The sequence below is a fragment of the Schistocerca gregaria genome, chromosome 5, assembly GCF_023897955.1.
Source record: "Schistocerca gregaria isolate iqSchGreg1 chromosome 5, iqSchGreg1.2, whole genome shotgun sequence".
Taxonomy (NCBI): Eukaryota; Metazoa; Arthropoda; class Insecta; order Orthoptera; family Acrididae; genus Schistocerca; species Schistocerca gregaria.
Window position 1 is genome coordinate 26,261,694 of NC_064924.1, and position 19,600 is coordinate 26,281,293.

A 19,600-nucleotide genomic window follows, 5' to 3' on the forward strand; every position below is an offset into this window, starting at 1 on the left:
CATTGGCTAACAGTTGTATCGCAAAGTACCTGCCCTGGAAGACGTTATGAGGGAGGAAATATTATGGACACTGCTGGCCGTTGAAAAACGTGCGCTCTTTCCTCAACGGGCAAGCAGATTGCTTTGTTTCAGGTTGTGTTCCTTAATGACAATTTAACTAGTCAGTGCAACTCCAGTGCACCGAGACATTGTTATATCGTTTATAGGTTAGATCCATACTTTAAATAAACGTTCTCGCAGGTCTCGAAGGGGAAATTCTTGTAATCTCATGATGAGACCCATAACAAGGTGGCTCAGTTGCAGCAAATGGATTTTGCTCTCAGCTATTGTTACAGAATAAACAAATAGGTTGAAATGCACTACTTTTCATTAGCATTTTAGGCCATACCACTACTGCTGATATTTTGAACAGTTTTAAGAAAAAGTACTTATGACCTGAACCTTACCAACATGCTTCAAATGTCAATGGTTTGTCCAGACGTCAACTAGGCATTCTTGAAGGACTTGCATCTTCATCTGAAGAGTATTTGTGGGGACAGTGCATCAGATTTTATTGATATGAGATCTTGTGGTCTCCATACAAGAATGCAACGTTAAAGACTAACTGAGGCATTGTCCCTTTTCTGAGGTAGATTTGTAATGTTTTGAAGAATGTAAATGCAAGAAGAGCTGGTTATCTACATATATACTCCACTAGCCACCAAGCGATGTGTGGCGCAGAGGACACAATTTACGCCGAAGGCATATTCTCCCCCCTGTACCACATCTACCACCCCCCCCCCCCCCCCCCCCCCCCCGCCACCCTTCTGTTCCACTCGTAGATCAGGCGAGGGAAAAATGATTGTCTGAATGCCTCAGTACGAGCTCTAATATCCCTTATCTTTGAATGGTGATGATTGCGTGATTTGAAATTTGGTGGTAATAATATATGCTGTACATCGTCAGTGAAGATCCGATTTTTAGTAAGCAGCGCCTTCTGATTAGCACATCATCTACCTGCAAATGTGTCCCACTTCAAACTTTCTATGAGATTTGTAACACTCTTGTGATGGCTAAATGTACTAGTCACGAATCTTGCTGCTCTTCTTTGGATCTTCTTAATCTCTTGAATCAGACCCAACTTCAGGATTCTACCAATAAACTGCAACATAGATATCGCCTTGCCCATTATTTGTGTAATCTGATCATTCCATTTGAGATCATTTAGTATAGTCACACCCAGATACTTGACGGATGTTGCCACTTCCAAAGACTGGGCATTTATTTTGTACTCGTACATTAATGGGGATTTTTGTCTTGTTATACGCATTAGATTACACTGCCAGTCATTACACCACACATTTATTTTCTGCAAATCCTCATTGATTTGTTCACAACTTTCATGTGATACTACTTTCTTGTAGACTACAGCATTATCGACAAACAGTCCAATGCCACCGTTTATGTAAATCACTGCCCTGGGGCACACCTGATGATACGCTTGTTTCTGTTGAAGCCGCCCCATTCAGGATGACATACTACTCACTGTCTGTTAGAAAACTTTCTATCCAACCGCATATGCCATAGGATAGACTGTAAGCGTGCACTTTTTGGAGCAAGCGACAGTGCGGAACTGAGTCTAACACATTTCTAAAGTTGAGGAATATGGCATCAACCTGGGAGCCAGTATCTAGAGCTTGTTTTATGTCGTGCACAAAGACGGCCAGCTGTGTCTCGTATGACCGCTGTTCCCTAAAACCATAATGGTTTCTGCAGATGAGCTTCTCAGAGTTTAGAAAGGTCATTATGTCTGAACGGATGTTATGTCTGAATGGTTACTATAAGAGATTTAATGAACTTGAAAATCTGCCGTTTCCTAAAAAGTTTTGTTCCATGTGCAGGCTGGCAAACGAGGATGTGGTCGAATGGGGCGTAAAAGCCATTCCCTTTCTAAAGACTTACACAGACAAAGTAATGGAGCATTAGATTAAAATAGCTACTTACAGCTGGTGAACGATGTTGAAGTACCTCACAGATCCTCTGCTGCCAGTTAAAAGATCTTTTTTTTTTGGTTTTGCTTAGGGGTAGGTCAGGCCCTAAGGTAGGTCATACCCTTTTTGAGATACTTCCAATGTGGGGCTCTTATGGCTCCTTTCCTGTTAGGTACTTCAACATTGTTCACCAGCTGTAAGTACCTATTTTAATCTAATGCTCCATTACTTTGTCTGTGTAAGTCTTTAGAAAGTGAATGGCTTTTACACCCCATTCGACCACATCCTCGTTTGCCAGCCTGCACATGGAGCAAAACTTTTTAGGAAACGGCAGATTTTCAAGTTTATTAAATCTCTTATAGTGACCTTTCAGACATAACAACATACGTTCAGACATAATGACCTTTCTAAACTCTGCTTTGTCTTCTATACTTGCTGATACAGTGTCTAAAAGTACTTAATCTTGATGAATTATGTGCTGCAAAATCGGTATGTGATATAAAACTTGATGATGGAACTGGTCTTATTCCTGCCAAAGAAGTTAACTTATGCCATTCTGTACAGTTTGATCTGAGAAAGTTGAAAGTGACTGCCAAAGATATTCAGCAAGCCTCCTACTGAAGTCACCTTTGTAGTATAGCATTTGCAGGTACATAAGCTTTTTTGATCCACCTACAATAAAAATGAGCCTGACAACTAATGAGAGTAGACTCTCAAATACCTCACAGAAATTATCTGCACAGAATTGGGTGAGTGCTAAGGACTGTGATAAAATTGAGAAAGAATTTGCACAACTTCCTGGTAATCAAGAATTTTTGAATTTCTGTGCAAGCTACAAGAAAAATGAGAGAATCGATCACTTTTGGAGAGACTTACTGGATGGTGATACCATCTGTCAGAATTTATATAGCTTTCTTCAAAAGGTTCTCATTTGGAGCCACAGTTGAATCTTTGTAGAGGAAGGTTTTCCATTAATAAAGAGTATGTGACAGTTAACCGAGAAATGAAGTCATCGGTAACTACTTGTCAGCTATACAATGGCCTGAAATCAGCTGACAATACCTTCAAGATTGAACTTAGCAATAGAACAACTGTGGATTATTGCAATGATCAAGATCGATATGGTCAGGCTTTCCAATGATAGCAATGTGAAGAAGTTGAATAAGCCAGATACCTAGATGGAAGAGATCCAGTTACATGTGAGCTAATGAACTGGAGCCCAAAAAGCTATGGTCCCCAGGTGGTACAGCTGCAATACTAACTCGAGTTAATTTCAGAGGTAAAGTGGCTAGGTATTTACACGCTAATGGGCTGTGCTCACTCGGGCAATTTGTGCATTGCGGCCTATATAATAAACACTTGCACCTCATCTGAAGTCTGTGCTGGCTTGCGGCTCACCCTGCTGTAATCTACTTCCTACTTTGCACATTTCTGTCTGATTTTAAATCCCGTAAAGAAGACAGTGACTTCCTCTTCATTCCGAATTAGAGTTAATAACATGTTCCTTACCTCTTTTTGTCAACATATCTGTTAACTCATCATTCAGATGTCAGGGTAGAACGGTAAAACTGCATCTGGAAATTAGTGAATTTTACTTTCGGAAACCTCTGGCAACCTTGAGACTAACCTCCATTCTCCTATTATTTGTGACATTTTGTTTACTTGGTTTACCTGACCAGATTATGGCCTTTGCATCATCTCTTACAGTAATTTTTGCACCACAGATACTGAATGGATGATGATATAGCAGTCAGTTGATAGTAATAGCATTAAAAGTGATGTGGAACAAGATTTGAATGTACCTGATGCCATTTGGATGAATAGGACTGACTAATACGTAATACCAGTAGTACAGTAGAACCTCATTCCTCCAAACTAGATACGACTGTAGGTCATTTGGGTTAATAAAAATGTGTAAATTTCAGAAACATTTACAGTGATGTTAGTTAAATATCATGACTGCTCGGTCAGTATACAGATAGAATAACACGACACACAAGCCCAGATTCTGTGCTAATCACGAGCATCCAGCTTGACTGTCGAGCTGTCCGAGCACACTCTGGGCCTGGCTCAAGTGCCGTATACGAGTATTTCCACCAGGGGAACAGAGTCGCCGGAGGACAGCAGCTCACCTTTAGTTTCTAAAATTTCCACTGCTTCTCTTCATGTATTTCTGAACTCGTTCCACATCCTGTAATGTTCTGCTCCTAGATGGCACGGACAAACAAACAAATTCAGAAGGAAAAACAGCAGAACCAGTGCCGGTGGAAATTTATAATGTAACAGTTGAGGTGGCTGCTCTTGAAAAGCACAAAGTAAATTTTCGACTCCTGGGTGTGTCACAAGTTTTAATTATTTGTGGCTTATCTCAGTAGATAACTTCACAAACTTTTTTTACATCATTTTTTAATCTTAAGAATTATTTGATGTTTTCAGGCCAGCACCCAACCAGGTCACATTCAGAGCCCCCACGAGACACAAACTTTCTTTACATCATTTTTAACTGATAAGAATTATTTTATGTTTTCAGGCCAGCACCCAACCGGGTCACGTTCAGAGCCCCCACGAGACATTCCTCGAGGAGGAAATTGTAAGTATCAGATGTCGCACAGCTAGTAGAATAAATTCTTGTCAAAGATTTGACAGCCAAAATGTCCACATACTGGCAGTTGTGTAGTTGAAATGTGGTTAAAGTAGTTTGTCACTTCCATACGGAGGGAGCGGATGGTAGTGTCGCCACGAGCATGTCCCGAGTGGGTGCCTGCAGTACCACACGGACCAGGCACGCTACTGCTGGATGATAGAGGGGCCAGCAGTTTGCACCGTATCTGCCAGACTTGCAAGTACATGTCTCCAGTTCTGGTACACACTGAAATTTCCACAGGTACATGTCTGCAGTCTCCGTTTCAACAACACACAGCACTGTAACACCCCTCTAGAAGACGCGAAACAGAAAGGAGCATTACATGTCCACTTTACTGTTGGGCAGCTCATCTTGTGACATGTTACAGTGGTGAGCGCTGTGCTGTAGGAACTTAAATATGTACCATTGCTGCAGAGGTGTAGCTGGGTGGAGAAAAGAAAAACTTATTTAAAAGTTTGGCTACCATTTGGACCTGCTCTGTTTTTCACATTGTTTCGATACAGTTTTTATAAGTGATATTTCACTCTCTAAGGTTTTGGCTAAATTTTAAAAGGAGAAAAAGAGATTAGCTGCACCCTTTGGCTTGTTGATAACCTGTACATGTTCATTCAGTTGGTGTTGTTCACTTTCCTCTTACAATTCTTTTAATTTGTTTAACTAGGTCTAATTAGATAAATGATGAACACTAACTTCACTTAACAAAGGTTTATTCAGCACTTGCACATACAAGAGCGCAGAGTGAAATGCCTCCAGCTAGAACAGCTATACAGCTACAGAACATTCGAGTACAATCATTCTTGACATTTGTGGATACTTCTGGAAAGTACTCAAACCACATATAGAAATTAAAGTTTTACAGTTGAGGTGAGTTTTGACCTCACAACCCTCCACGCAACAGTCTGTTATTGTAACCACTATACCACGCTGATTGTGCTACTCAACTTCTTCTGCAACAGTGCTCCCTCCTTAAGAGAACAGCGTCTCCATGTTACGTCATCCTAGTCCGGGAACAAGTCATTGGTCCTGCATACTCCTACTCCCAATGACTTATGCTCACCCTGGCGGTGATCATCTTAGAACTTCTTTTGCCGCTACACTCTTCGTCACATTTTTGCTTGTCGCCTGTCTCTGGAGCTCCGAATTTACCCTGGGATGCAGGACCGTATCTCTGATCTTTTGTCTTCTTGTGTTGGGGTCAAAATCTTCAACTTCATAAGTAACATCAGACAACTGTCTTACAACCTTATAGGGTCCAAAGTAGCACCTGAGGAGCTTCTCAGAGAGACCAGCCTTCTGAACAGAATTGAAGATCCAGACAAGGTCACCAGGCTGGTAGACAACAGGACGGTGGCTCGCGTCATACCTTCGGAGATTGTTTTCTTGAGCCTGCAGCGTGCGAATTCGAGCTAACTGCCAAACTTTCTCATCTCCGGTTAACACCTGGCTGATTTAGCTGTTGTCCACATCATCAGGATGTAATGGAAACACAGTGTCCATCGTCATAGTCACCTCAAGCCCATGCATCAAGAAAAATGGCATAAATCCTGTGGTGTCTTGTTTGGCAGTGTTGTAGGCAAATGTCACGAAAGGTAGCACCTCATCCTAGTTGCTCTGCTCAACATTGACGAACATTGATAGCATGTCATCCAAGGTCTTATTAAGGCATTCAGTAAGCCCTTAGTTTCTGAATGGTAGGCAGTCATCATGTTGCACCGAAGGTTTATCTCTGTCACAAGATTCGATTAAAAAACTTTCCCTCGACCCGCAATTAATGACTTTGGGGCACCGTGTTTTGATACAATGTCTTCCACGATGAATTTGGCTACCTCAGATGCTTCGACTGTTTTCACGGCTTTTGTAACGCCATAGCGTTCAGGTAATCACTGCAAACAATACTGCCACATTGGAAATCGTCCAAGGAGGTCAATCCCAGCATGTTGGAAAGGCGCTTCGGCTGGCGGAATTGGTATGAGTCGGCCAGGTGGTTTCTGAGGAACTGACTTTCTCCTCTGGCACTCAACAGTGCAACATATAGTGACGGACACTCCTAAATAAACCTGGCCAGAAAAATCTCTTGCGGATTCTATCATATGCCTTAATAAAAACTGAATGTCTGGCCTCAGGTGTGTCTTGGAATTTCTGTAGAATTTCTAAGTGCATGTATTTAGGAATCACTGGTAGCCACCTCTTTCCAAACGGATCAGAGTTTTTCTTGCAAAGTAATACATTAAATTGTTCTTTAACATCCTCTGACCGATTTAAGGCAAGCGATGAAAAATATCGCGAAAAATTACTATACCAGAAAAGACAATGTAGTGATTTGTGTTGGAGCAAATGACGTCTACAAAAACAGTGCCATGAACATGTTTAAACAGCTCATGAGACTTATATTATTCTTAAAAAATACAAACATTGTACTCATGAACTTTAGCCTCAGATATGACCTGCCTGAAAGCTCACCAATAAGCAAAGAAATTAGTAGAATAAATGTTAAACTTAAAAGCACTTGCAACACATTCAGTAATGTCAGACTAATAGATGTCAGCTCACCTGACAGAACATGCTTCACTTGAACAATAAAGGTAGATATTAAATGTAAGTCCCAAAAGACCATCAGAGAACTAGTGTGGCATGAACCCACTACTGAACCAACAGCAGCAGACAGCTCACCAGACTTCAACAGAAGTGTACCAGCCAGAACTGCAGATGCAGCCACATCAACACCCAAGAGGAAGGATAATGCTGCCACTTGCTCATCTACCAGATGCAGGAAAGTGACTAGCTGTAGTGAAGATTTTTTATGAACTATTATGTCCCAGACAGTGCCACAAAAACTGTGAATACAGAAGTATCAAATTCTTTGCCTATCCTTGCTGACAACAGAATTTTAATTTTGCATTTAAATGTACAGTCAATCAGAAACAAAATAGATGAAATAGATGTATTCCTAATTTCAAACCTGTGCCACATTTTTTGTGTAAATGAACACTGGCTCACACCTCATGAGATTGCTATGTATGTCCCTGAAGGATTTGAGTTAGCAAGTTCATACTGTAGAAACAAAAGCAGGCATGGAGGAGTTGCAGTTTTTGTAAACAAAAACTCTAACATTGAATATGCAGCACAGAAAAGTGATCAGTTTTCCAAAGACCAACTTTTTGAAATTGTTGTAGTGCTACTTCCAAAACAAAAGTTAGTGCTCATCTCTATTTATCGCACCCCAAGCTCTGATACAAATCAGTTTATTGATCAAATGGAGACTCTAAAGAAGTACCTATTGGTAAAATACAGGCACCACAAGATAGTATACATTGGTGACATTGATATTGACATTCTACAAAAAAAAAAAAACTGTCACACATTTTCAAAACTTGCTAAGATCCAACAACTTGTACTGTGTGAATGACCAGCCAACATGATTAGCGGCATGCCTGGATGATGTAATTTCCAATTTAACAAAATATGATTATCAGTATGGAGTGATAGATCCAGTATTATCTGATCACCATGGCCTATGGCTGATGGTCAACCATGAAACATACCCTTTTCAGCAACCTAAACACATTAAGAGGATCAGACTGTTATATCCGGCCAACATCACACAGCTAAGACAAAAATTATCAGATCTTAAGTGGGATAGAGTATATAACGGTGATAGCAATAATAATAATAATAATAACAATAATAATAATTATAATAATAATGGCATGTGACAAGGGCCTCCCATCGGGTAGACTGCCCGCCTGGTGTAAGTCTTTCGATTTGACGCCAGTTCGGCAACTTGCGCGTCGATGGGGATGCTGTGATAGCAGTGACAATGCTTTTAACATATTTATTAACATACTAATGAGCTTAGTTCAAAGCTGCTGCCCACAAGTAACTAAAAAGGTGAAAACACGTGGATATCAAACAAGAAAAAGTGGAACAACTGGTTCACTCCTAACTTGCATGACCAGAGAAAAACTCTTATTGCCTTAAATAAAATGGCTAAAATTGGTAATCTATAATGGAAACAGAGGCACAAAGAAGCCAGGAAGAGGTACAGGACAGAAATACAGAGAGCAAAGAGCCAATGATGGTTTCATAAAAAATTCCAGCAACAAATGCAAAGCAGGTTGGAAGGTAATCAACACAATAGCAGGAAAACAGAAAAACAGACAAGCAATTCCACTATTGCCAGATAAATTGAATGAATTCATTGTAAACAGCACTAAGCATGAAGCTGCTCCTACCTTTGCACCAAATGATGCAACTTCTGGAAGCTTTTTCCGTAACATACCTGACAATAACTTATCATTTAAATGGAAACAGGTTATCTGTCAAATTGTACACAGAGTGGTCAAAAACCTACAACCATCTTACAGTGAAGATCTGTATGGTATCTCGAACAACATCCTGAAACAAATAATTGACATAATTGTTGCCCCCTCTTACCTTACTGGTCAGTAATACCTTTAAAACTGGAAAATTTCCTGAGGTCCTGAAGGCTACTGTTGCTGTCCCTATTTATAAAAAAGGGGAAATAAACAATCCTGAAAGTTACGCCCAATATCTCTCATACCTATAATATCCAAGGTAATAGAATGTTGTATTAAATTACAACTTTGCAACTTTTTGAAGATCATAATCTTATCTCCTCATCACTCTTTGGATTTAGGCCAGGTTTGTCTACAGTAAATGCTGTAGAAACTCTTGTAACAGACGTTCTTAATGGCTCTGAGAACAATTCCTACATGTGTGCCTTACTACTAGATCTGAGCAAAGAATTTGATGCTGTGTCACATGAAATACTCATAAATAAGCTGGAGTGCTATGGTATCAAAAATAATGAACTGACACTAATTGGATCATACTGGAGTAACAGAACTCAAGTGTTCATGGTAAATAACTGTCAATCAAATGCCCTGGCCAGTGGTTAGAGGTGTGCCACAAGGCTCAGTGTGTGGATATTGCTTGTCTTAATATTCATGCATGACTTGCCTACTTTCTTGCCTGACAAGCCAGTAATATATGCTGACGACACTACCCTGATTATCGTGGGCCACAAATTGGAGGAGGTGAAACATAAAAACAAAAGCTAGTCTTGAAAAGGCTGCTATATGGCTCCACAGTAACATGCTAATCCTAAACAATAGCAAAACCAAGACTATGTTTTTCTACCTGCACAAGCTTAATGAAAAAGTAAATGAATCTGACTCAGTAAGGCTTCTTGGAATCCACCTGGATCCTAAACTGACTTGGAACTGCCATACTGAACAGTTATGTACCAAACTATCGAGAGTAGTCTTCTTGTTAAAGAAATTAAAATCATTAGTTAGCAGAAAACAACTTCTAACTTCTTACTTTGCCTTCTTTCAGTGTTACCTCCAGCATGCAATAAAACTATGGGACAACTCCCATATTGCTCAGACAGTGCTCATGTGGCAGAAGAAAGCCATAAGAGCAATTACAGGCATTACAAACCAAAAATCATGTAGAAAGCATTTTAAAGACCTCAGCATCTTCACTGTACCTTCCCATTACACTAAAACATTTCTTCTCTCTACAAAACATCAAATACGTACACTACCTTGCAGAACAGACATTCATTTGCATGAAACTAGATACAGAAACAACGTAGATGTATATTTTACAAGACTGTGTAAGGTCCAAAGTAGCTTTAAACAAAGTGGGATAAAATTATATACCAAGCTACCACCACCAGTGAGAGACTTACTATGTGGTATCTTCCGTAAGCACATTCACAAATTGTTAGTTGATGAGTGTGTGTATAGTATTAAGGAATTTGAATGTACGTAGTATAATATAGTATTAAGGAATGTGAATGTATATAGTAAAGCTAAACATGTAAACTATCAAATGTGATCAACCTTTAAGTATGTAATTGTCTATTTCAACTTACGTTGGCTAATGACAAATAAATAAATAAAATCATAATTTGAGATATCTTGGCGTCATCCTTTTGCTCAGCAGAGAGATCCTGGAGTGTAGTGAGACAGTCACTATCTTCATCAAAGTCTTGATGGTCTTGCACAGGGTTTCTTGAGAGACAGACGGCATCTAAGTGTTTTCTTCCACTTTTGTACACTATGGTAATGTCATACTCTTGGAGAGGTACTGCCCATCTGGCAGAGTTGTCCTGTTGGATCCTTAAGACTTGTCAACCAACAAAGTGTAACAACTGTAAATGGCGTTCCATAGAGATACTGTCGAAATTTGCACATCGCCCAGATCACATCAAGACATTCTCTTTCTGTAGTTGAGTAGTTTCTCTCGGCTTTTATAACTGTCCTAGAAGGCTATAACCTTCTCTTTACCATCTGAAATTTTCACCAGAACACCACCGATCCCATACCCACTGGCATCTGTGTGTAGTTCTGTAGGTGCTCTCTCATCATACAGACCAAGTACAGGGTCAGTCGTCAGTGCTTCTCACAGCACATCAAAAGAATCTTGTTGAATACCACCCCAGATAAATTTAGTGTCAGCTTTGAACATCTCTTGGGGTGGCCTGCCTTTGATACAAAAGTCTTTGATAAAACGACGGTAATAAGAACATAATCTGAGGAAGCTTCTCACATCTCTGTTATTGGGTGTGGCTGCACACTTTCATTTGACACAAAGTGTGCAAGTATTTTGATTTCTTTTGCTCCAAAGAGACACTTTCTTGGATTAAGTATCAGTCCGCCGTGTCGGAGACACTTAAGAATGGCCCTCAGTCTTTTTATATGTTTATCAAATGTCTCTGAGAACACTATAATGTCATCTAAATAACAGAGACACATCGTCCACTTCAGGTGCCTTAGAAAATTATCCATAATCCATTCAGAAATTGCTGGTGCTTTACATAAACTGAACGGCATTACCTTAAACTCAAACAGGCCCTGGGGGGTGATGAATGCAGTTTTCTCATGATCAGCCTCATCTACTTCGATTTGCCAATATCCCGAGTACATGTCCATGGCTGAGAAAAACTTAGCCTCCTTCAGACAATCTAGTGTATCATCATTGGTGGAAGAGGATAAACGTCCTTATTAGTTATCTTATTAAGCTTCCTGTAATCAACACAAAAGCGCCAACTGCCATCCTTCTTCCTGACGAGGACCACTGGTGATGACCATGGCCTCTGCGAAGGCTGAATGATATCATTCTTCATCATTTTCTCTGCCTTGTCGAGAATTATTTGGAGTTCATTGCTGACGCATGGTATGCTCTCTAGCTTTTTGCTTGATGGTCTCCAGTGCTAATCCGGTGGTTCACTGTCGATTTGTCTAATTTGCTCTTCACCTGTGGATTCATAGTCAAGCTAGATCTTGTCTCTTAGTGGTAGCACTAATTTCGCCCACAAACTCGGCATGGGAGCTTTCTATGACGCTCAGCAGTTCTTCAATTAATAGTTCAGTGTTTGCTACGCACATGCGTCTTGGAAGGATCTGCGATTCTCAGCAACAGTTAACTATCCACAATTCACCAAATCCGTTCTCAAACGAAACAGCAGAGGCTGGGATGACCAAGTTATTCTTCAGTGGTCTGCTTCTCTGACATTCCACTAGAAGATCCATGGGTTGATGCATGGCATGACACATGACAGTTTCCTTTCTAGCGCTGACGGCAGGAATGATAACTTTATCGAGCTCACATAGTCTCCACACACTCAGGTGCACATCTTCCTGTGCACAGTATCTAATCTCGTCTAGCATAATCTTCGAGCGACCACAATCTATAATTGCCTGAGAAGCAGTCCCATCCGAGAATGACGTCATGACTACACTCTTGTAAGGCGATGAATTCTAAGGGCTGTGTGTGGCCACTTATACCCACATGAATGGTACATCTTCCTCTAAGTTTTACATACTTCCCATTAGCCACCTTCAAAAGAGATGTTTTGTTGTCAATGAGCTTGGGCTGGTTGGCCATCCAAGAAGATTTCTGTAGTGATCGATGACGGAGGATTTTTCTCTTCGGTGGCCTCACCTCCAAGGAAGGTCATACCCTTTTAGTTTTCCAGGTTAGGGTGGCTAGGTGGTCAGCTGGAGCTTCTAAACAGCGATGAAGACCTCGATTGATATGTTTAGGAGCAACCTCTCCAGCAGCTAGCTTGCGGCGATGGTGACCTAAGTCGTCCATTTTCTTGTTCATCTTCGTCATCACGGAGTTGGTGTCGGCTAAGATCGGTCTGCTGTCTTCTGGTGCAGGTGTCATCACATATACTCCGCCTTTCTCGACAATATCGCACCACATGTCCCGGTTGTCCACAGTGGAAACATACTGGTTGGTTATCCTGGGTCCTCCAGACGCCAGTCTTCCTTGGTGCCCAAACGAGTTCCTCATGCGGCATTGTAGGAATGTAACTCCACTTGGGTCCTGACTTTTTCACTGTTTTAAAGGGAAATGAAGGACGAGAAATTGGGTTGAATGTCTGTTCCCCTTCCTCCCATATGACCTGTTGTAGTGTCATGGGTTTATGCGCGCCGTACAATCCAAGTTCCATCTGAATTTCCTCTCTCTCTGTCTGATGAAGAACACTTGTGAAATCAATTGCTTCCTCCATCACAGACATTGATACGACATTTTGAAGCCGTTTAAACTTCTTGCATGTAATTATTTTTTGATGCATTGTCTCGGTATACTGGCACCATTTTATAAAGTAGTCTGCTGTCGAAACCTCCTTCAGGACTAGGGCTTGATACATGTCCTCAGCAACACCCTTCAAGAGATGTACAACCTTATCTTCCTCCTCCATTCTAGGATCCACTATTTAACACAGCCCCAAGACGTATTGAATATGGGGTGCTGTAGTTTCTCCTGGACGCTGTGCCCCCTGAACTTAAATTTATCTTCAGCCTTGCACTTCTGTCATTGTGTGTCGTCGAAATACTTGTGCAGTTCTGCCTAGAATATTTCCCAGCTTGTGAACTTCTTCTCGTTGTTTTCATACCATTGCTTGGCAGTGCCCTCCGAGTAGAAAAATACATTAGCGAAACACACGGTGTCATCCCATTTGTTAAATTTGGCTATATGCTCCACTTGTTTGGATCTTGACCATCGTCACCAGAGAACCCAGAAGCATGCCTTATGTGGTGGCACACAGTTGCAGTTATGGTAACGTCCTCTTGTTCTTCTGTCTCCGATAAATTGCGATCTGTTGAATATGGCTCGAACTCGGGTTTCTCGCCACATAAACGACAGTTCTGTCGTCGCTTGATGGGAGCCACTGTGTTGTCGATAATGTGCGCCATCACAAGTTCCAGTACCCAGCGCCTCCACCAGAGCAGTGTCATGTAGAAGGAGGTGTAAATAGATGAATGACAAACACTAACTTCACTTAACAACGGTTTATTTAGCACTTGCAAGTACAAGAGTGTGGAGCAAATTGCCTCCAGCCAGAACACATACAGTATCTATACAGCTACAGAACATTGTAGTACAATGATTCTGGATATATGTGGATACTTTTAGAATGTATGCCAGTAGAGGCAAATAGGGGTATAATTCGATATGTAGGAACTGAATCAACATCTGTACACTTATAATTGCTCCATGAGGTTACGGTACAAAGTGAATATAGAAATTAAAATTGTACAGTCCAGATGAGTTTTGAACTCACAATGTTCCATGCAGCAGTTTAGTATCATAACCACTAAATCAAGGTGCTACTCAGCTTCTTCTGCGACAATATTCCAAACAATTTCGATTTTGTTGAATGCGGTTTTTGTTACATTATGTTTTCTCGTGACCACAGGACCCACTGTAAAACATAGTACAGCTACGCAATCTGTCACAGAACTTCCAACACTTGACATGGCGCAAGAAGACACCTTGAGTTCTACGCTTCTCCTCTTGTTCCGCGCACTTAAACACATCCTGCGGTAGAAAACGGTGCGAAAGTGGATCCACCGCGTTCTGTAACGGTGACCTCTTCTATCGGAGGGAGCGACTGCCCCATCACGCATCCACTGACTGTGTGGCTAATGACAGTTCAGATAAGTTAGCAAAAATGGACTCATTTGTACCTCCTTTGCACTTACAAATCTGTCTTACTGTGTTCTGCAGATGAGGTTACTTTAACTGAGTACTGTAACCTCATGGAGCAATTATAAGTGTAGAGATGTTGATACAGTTCCTACATGTTGAATTATACCCCTATTTGCCTCTACCAGACTTGAGCTGACGTGAGGTGTTACGGGGGGTGGGGGGGGGTGGGGGGCGACCCACCATCTGAGTACAGGAGCAGGCGTGCAGGGGTCTGTCCGGGGAGCCACGTAGAGCGAGTGACTGCAGCATCCACAGGCACACTACTGAGTGCGAGAAGTTGGTGCGGACATCAGTGACTGTCAATTTGTGTTAGTTTAGTACAAAATGAGATGACTTACTACATTAAATGGTGACTAGAGTGAATGTGATCGCAAACATGAGTAGATTTGTGAGACTACTCACCTACTATGTATGAACTGTAGACACCATAGCGATGTTCTCTACAAACCTAAAGCATAATAAGTACAGTGTTCAAAACAAACTGTCCTGATTGTGAGAGACCTTTCTTGTGTGTTACTGACTTCATCGTTTGGAGTAGTTTGAGTATGAGATCAGTAAGGAACATGTCACTTAAGCAAACTGTTGGGAACTTTACTACTGTAATACGTGTAGTCTGAGAGTAAAGCTACTTGGATCATTCCATGTCAACTCATCCAGGCCATGACACCCATTATCTAGTTGTGAACTGAGATTTTGTGTACTGCTTTTGTATCTAATATCATAAACTTTTGCCAATTTTTATTGCTTTATATACATTTTGCTGGTAGCAATTACTGGAAGTTTGATGCAATGCATTACTACAAAGCAAACGGTAAAAATTTTGAAATTGGCTGCAGTTTTTAAACAAATGATGACATGCTGACAGTTTTATCCCTGAATGTCCTTTCGGACATGTAGTTTCTGAAAAAATGTTAGAATTGTCCAATTAAATTTTTGTAAATTGTTAAATTAGAAAAAAAAATATATTGGACAGTTCCTCCCTCTGAGAAACGCTGAAAACATTAGCAAGTGATCTACAAATAGTAAAGTTTCATCACACAAAGAAAACAGTTTTGAAAAGTGAATGGCGCTGGCGAAAAAATTGATGTATAGATAGATCCTGGAGATAAATACAGTTACTGCCCAAGAGACATTAACAACATAAATACACGTAACAATATCCAAATTGAACAAAAATTGCAATATGTGAAACAAAATTGCACATTACAAAATATAAGGCAATTTGTACATTACATGACATATGAACACTTTCTTACCTCTGCCATAAACAAATGTAACAATACATAGCATTTTGTTTATAATATTTAACCACTTCATCAAAAGCCAATATCGTCAACACTGCACAAAATGCTGGTGCTACAGTCTGCATTCAAATTGATTCAGAACTACACATGTGACGAGACACTTTGATGGTTAGGTAATATCTTTTGTATGAGAACCACTTTCCTTACATGAGCATTGAGGATTCTTCGCTCAGAGTATAAGTAAAACCTGTTGCTGTGGTGATATCAACTTCACACAGAATATGAGAGAAAGAAACATCACAAACATCATTATCAGGCCAGTAGAAGGATGGGGATAGTTGGGAAAGTACCAGAGCTACAAGTGCGAATAGAAAGCACCGATGGTGAAATCGTTATAGGCACTTAAAGCTGGAGATAAGCTCAGCCAAAATTTTTGCGAAGAACCTAACGGTGTTCTGAAAGGATAGGATAAACACTGTTGGTGGTGGCGTGTCTGTTGCTGTTAGGAGTACTTGTCACGAAACTGAAGTAGATACTTCCTGTGAGTTAGTATGGTCAGAGGTAATTGTTGTCAACCAGAATAAAATAATAATTGGATCCTTTTACTGACATCCCAAATCAGATGAAACAGTTGCTGAACGGTTCAAGGAAAGCTTGAGTTTGATTTCAAATATGTACCCAACTCATATGATTATAGTTGGTGGTGACTTTTTTACCCCCAATATGTTGGCGAAAATATATGTTTAATTCTGAAGGTACACCTAAAACTTCATCCGGAATTGTGCTAAATGCATTCTCTGAAAATTATTTCGAGCAGTTAGTTCATGAGGCCACACGAATAGTAACAATTGAAAAAACTCACTTGACCTCTTAACAACAAATAGTCCTGATTAATAACGAGAATCAGAATTGACATAGTGTTTAGTTAACACACATAGTGAAAGTGAATATTGTTGTTGTTGTTGTTGTTGTTGTCTTCAGCCCTGACACTGGTTTGATGCAATTCTCCATGCCTACCTTCTTGCAGTGGTGTACCTTAGGTCTCTAGAAGAGCGTAGCGTTCCAAAGGATTGGAAAAGGGTACAGGTCATCCCCATTTTCAAGAAGGGACGTCGAACAGATGTGCAGAACTATAGACCTATATCTCTAACGTCGATCAGTTGTAGAATTTTTGAACATATATTATGTTTGAGTATAATGACTTTTCTGGAGACTAGAAATATACTCTGTAGGAATCTGCATGGGTTTCGAAAAAGACGGTCGTGTGAAACCCAGCTCGCGCTATTCGTCCACGAGACTCAGAGGGCCATAGACACGGGTTCACAGGTAGATGCCGTGTTTCTTAACTTCCGCAAGGCGTTCGATACAGTTCCCCACAGTTGTTTAATGAACAAAGTAAGAGCATATGGACTATCAGACCAATTGTTTGATTGGATTGAGGAGTTCCTAGATAACAGAATGCAGCATGTCATTCTCAATGGAGAGAAGTCTTCCGAAGTAAGAGTGATTTCAGGTGTGCCGCAGGGGAGTGTCATAGGACCGTTGCTATTCACAATATACATAAATGACCTGGTGGATGACATCGGAAGTTCACTGAGGCTTTTTGCAGATGATGCTGTGATGTGCTGAGAGGTTGTAACAATGGAAAATTGTACTGAAATGCTGGAGGATCTGCAGCGAATTGACACATGGTGCAGGGAACGGCAATTGACTCTCAATGTAGACAAGTGTAATGTGCTGTGAATACATAGAAAGATAGGTCCCTTATCATTTAGCTTCAAAATAGCAGGTCAGCAACTGGAAGCAGTTAATTCCATAAATTATCTGGGAGTACGCATTAGGAGTGATTTAAAATGGAATGATCATATAAAGTTGATCGTCGGTAAAGCAGATGCCAGACTGAGATTAATTGGAAGAATCCTAAGGAAATGCAATCCAAAAACAAAGGAAATAGGTTACAGTGCGCTTGTTCGCCCACTGCTTGAATACTGCTTAGCAGTGTGGGATCCGTACCAGATAGGGTTGATAGAAGAGATAGAGAATAACGAACAGAGAGCAGCGCGCTTCGTTACACGATCATTTAGTAATCGCAAAAGCGTTACGGAGATGATAGATAAACTCCAGTGGAAGACTGTGCAGGAGAGATTCTCAGTAGCTCGTTACAGGCTTTTGTTAAAGTTTCGAGAACATACCTTCACCGAAGAGTCAAGCAGTATATTGCTCCCTGCTATGTATATCTCGCGAAGAGACCATGAGGATAAAATTAGAGAGATTAGAACCCATACAGAAGCATACCGACAATCCTTCTTTCCACGAACAATACGAGACTGGAATAGAAGGGAGAACCGATACAGGAACTTAGGTTATCCTCCGCCACACACCGTCAGGTGACTTGCGGAGTATAGTTGTAGATGTATATGTACTCTATCCTGTGCAAGCTTCTTCATCTCCCAGTACCTACTGCAACCTACATCCTTTTGAATCTGTTTAGTGTATTCATCTCTTGGTCTCCCTCTACGATTTTTACCCTTCATGCTCCCTTCCAATACTAAATTGGTGATCCCTTGATGCCTCAGAACATGTCCTACCAACTGATCCCTTCTTCTAGTCAAGTTGTGCTACAAACTTATCTTCTCCCCAATCCTATTCAATACCTCCTCATTAGTTATATGATCTACCCATCTAATCTTCAGCATTCTTCTGTAGCACCACATTTCGAAAGCTTCTATTCGCTTCTTGTCCAAACTAGTTATCGTCCATGTTTCACTTCCATACATGGCTATGCTCCATACATATACTTTCAGAAATGACTTCCTGACACTTAAATCTATACTGGATGTTAACAAATTTCTCTTCTTCAGAAATGCTTTCCTTGCCATTGCCAGTCTACATTTTATATCCTCTCTACTTTGACCATCATCAGTTATTTTGCTCCCCAAATAGCAAAACTCCTTTACTACTTTAAGTGCCTCATTTCCTAATCTAATTCCCTCAGGATCACCCCACTTAATTCGACTAAATTCCAATATCCTCGTTTTGCTTTTGTTGATGTTCATCTTATATCCTCCTTTTAAGACACTGTCCCTCTGTTCAACTGCTCTTCCAAGTCCTTTGCTGTCACTGACAGCATTACAATGTCATCGGCAAACCTCAAAGTTTTTATTTCGTCTCCTTGGATTTTAATACCTACTCCGAATTTTTCTTTTGTTTCCTTTACTGCTTGCTCGATATACAGATTGAATAACATCGGGGACAGGCTACAACCCTGTCTCACTCTCTTCCCAACCACTGCTTCCTTTTCATGCCCCTCGACTCTGCCATCAGCATTTGAAAGAGAGTATTCCAGTCAACAGTGTCAAAAGCTTTCTCTAAGTCTACAAATTCTAGAAACATACCTTTGCTTTCCTTAATCTATTCTCTAAGATAAACCGTAGGGTCAGCATTGCCTCACGTGTTCCAACAGGTTGGCTTCTACCAGTTTTTCCATTTGTCTGAAAAGAATTCGCCTTATTATTTTGCATCCATGACTTATTAAACTGATTGTTCAGTAATTTTCACATCTGTCAGCACCTGCTTTCTTTAGGATTGGAATTATTATATTCTTCTTGAAGTCTGAGAGTATTTTGCCTGTCTCATACATCTTGCTCGCCAAATGGTAGAGTTTTGTCAGGACTGGCTCTCCCAAGGCTGTCAGTAGTTCTAATGGA

At 40.6% G+C, this 19,600-nt stretch overlaps 1 protein-coding gene across 2 annotated transcripts in view; it reads left to right on the forward strand.

Annotated features, from left to right (window-relative positions):
- The window catches only part of LOC126272266 (uncharacterized), a 379,755-nt gene that overhangs the window by 201,700 nt on the left and 158,455 nt on the right, over positions 1 to 19,600 (forward strand). For both annotated transcript variants that reach the window (XM_049975005.1, XM_049975006.1), the window contains exon 7: positions 4,501 to 4,560. In XM_049975005.1, coding sequence (XP_049830962.1) covers positions 4,501 to 4,560 — 60 coding nt within the window. The remainder of the gene's footprint in view (positions 1 to 4,500; positions 4,561 to 19,600) is intronic.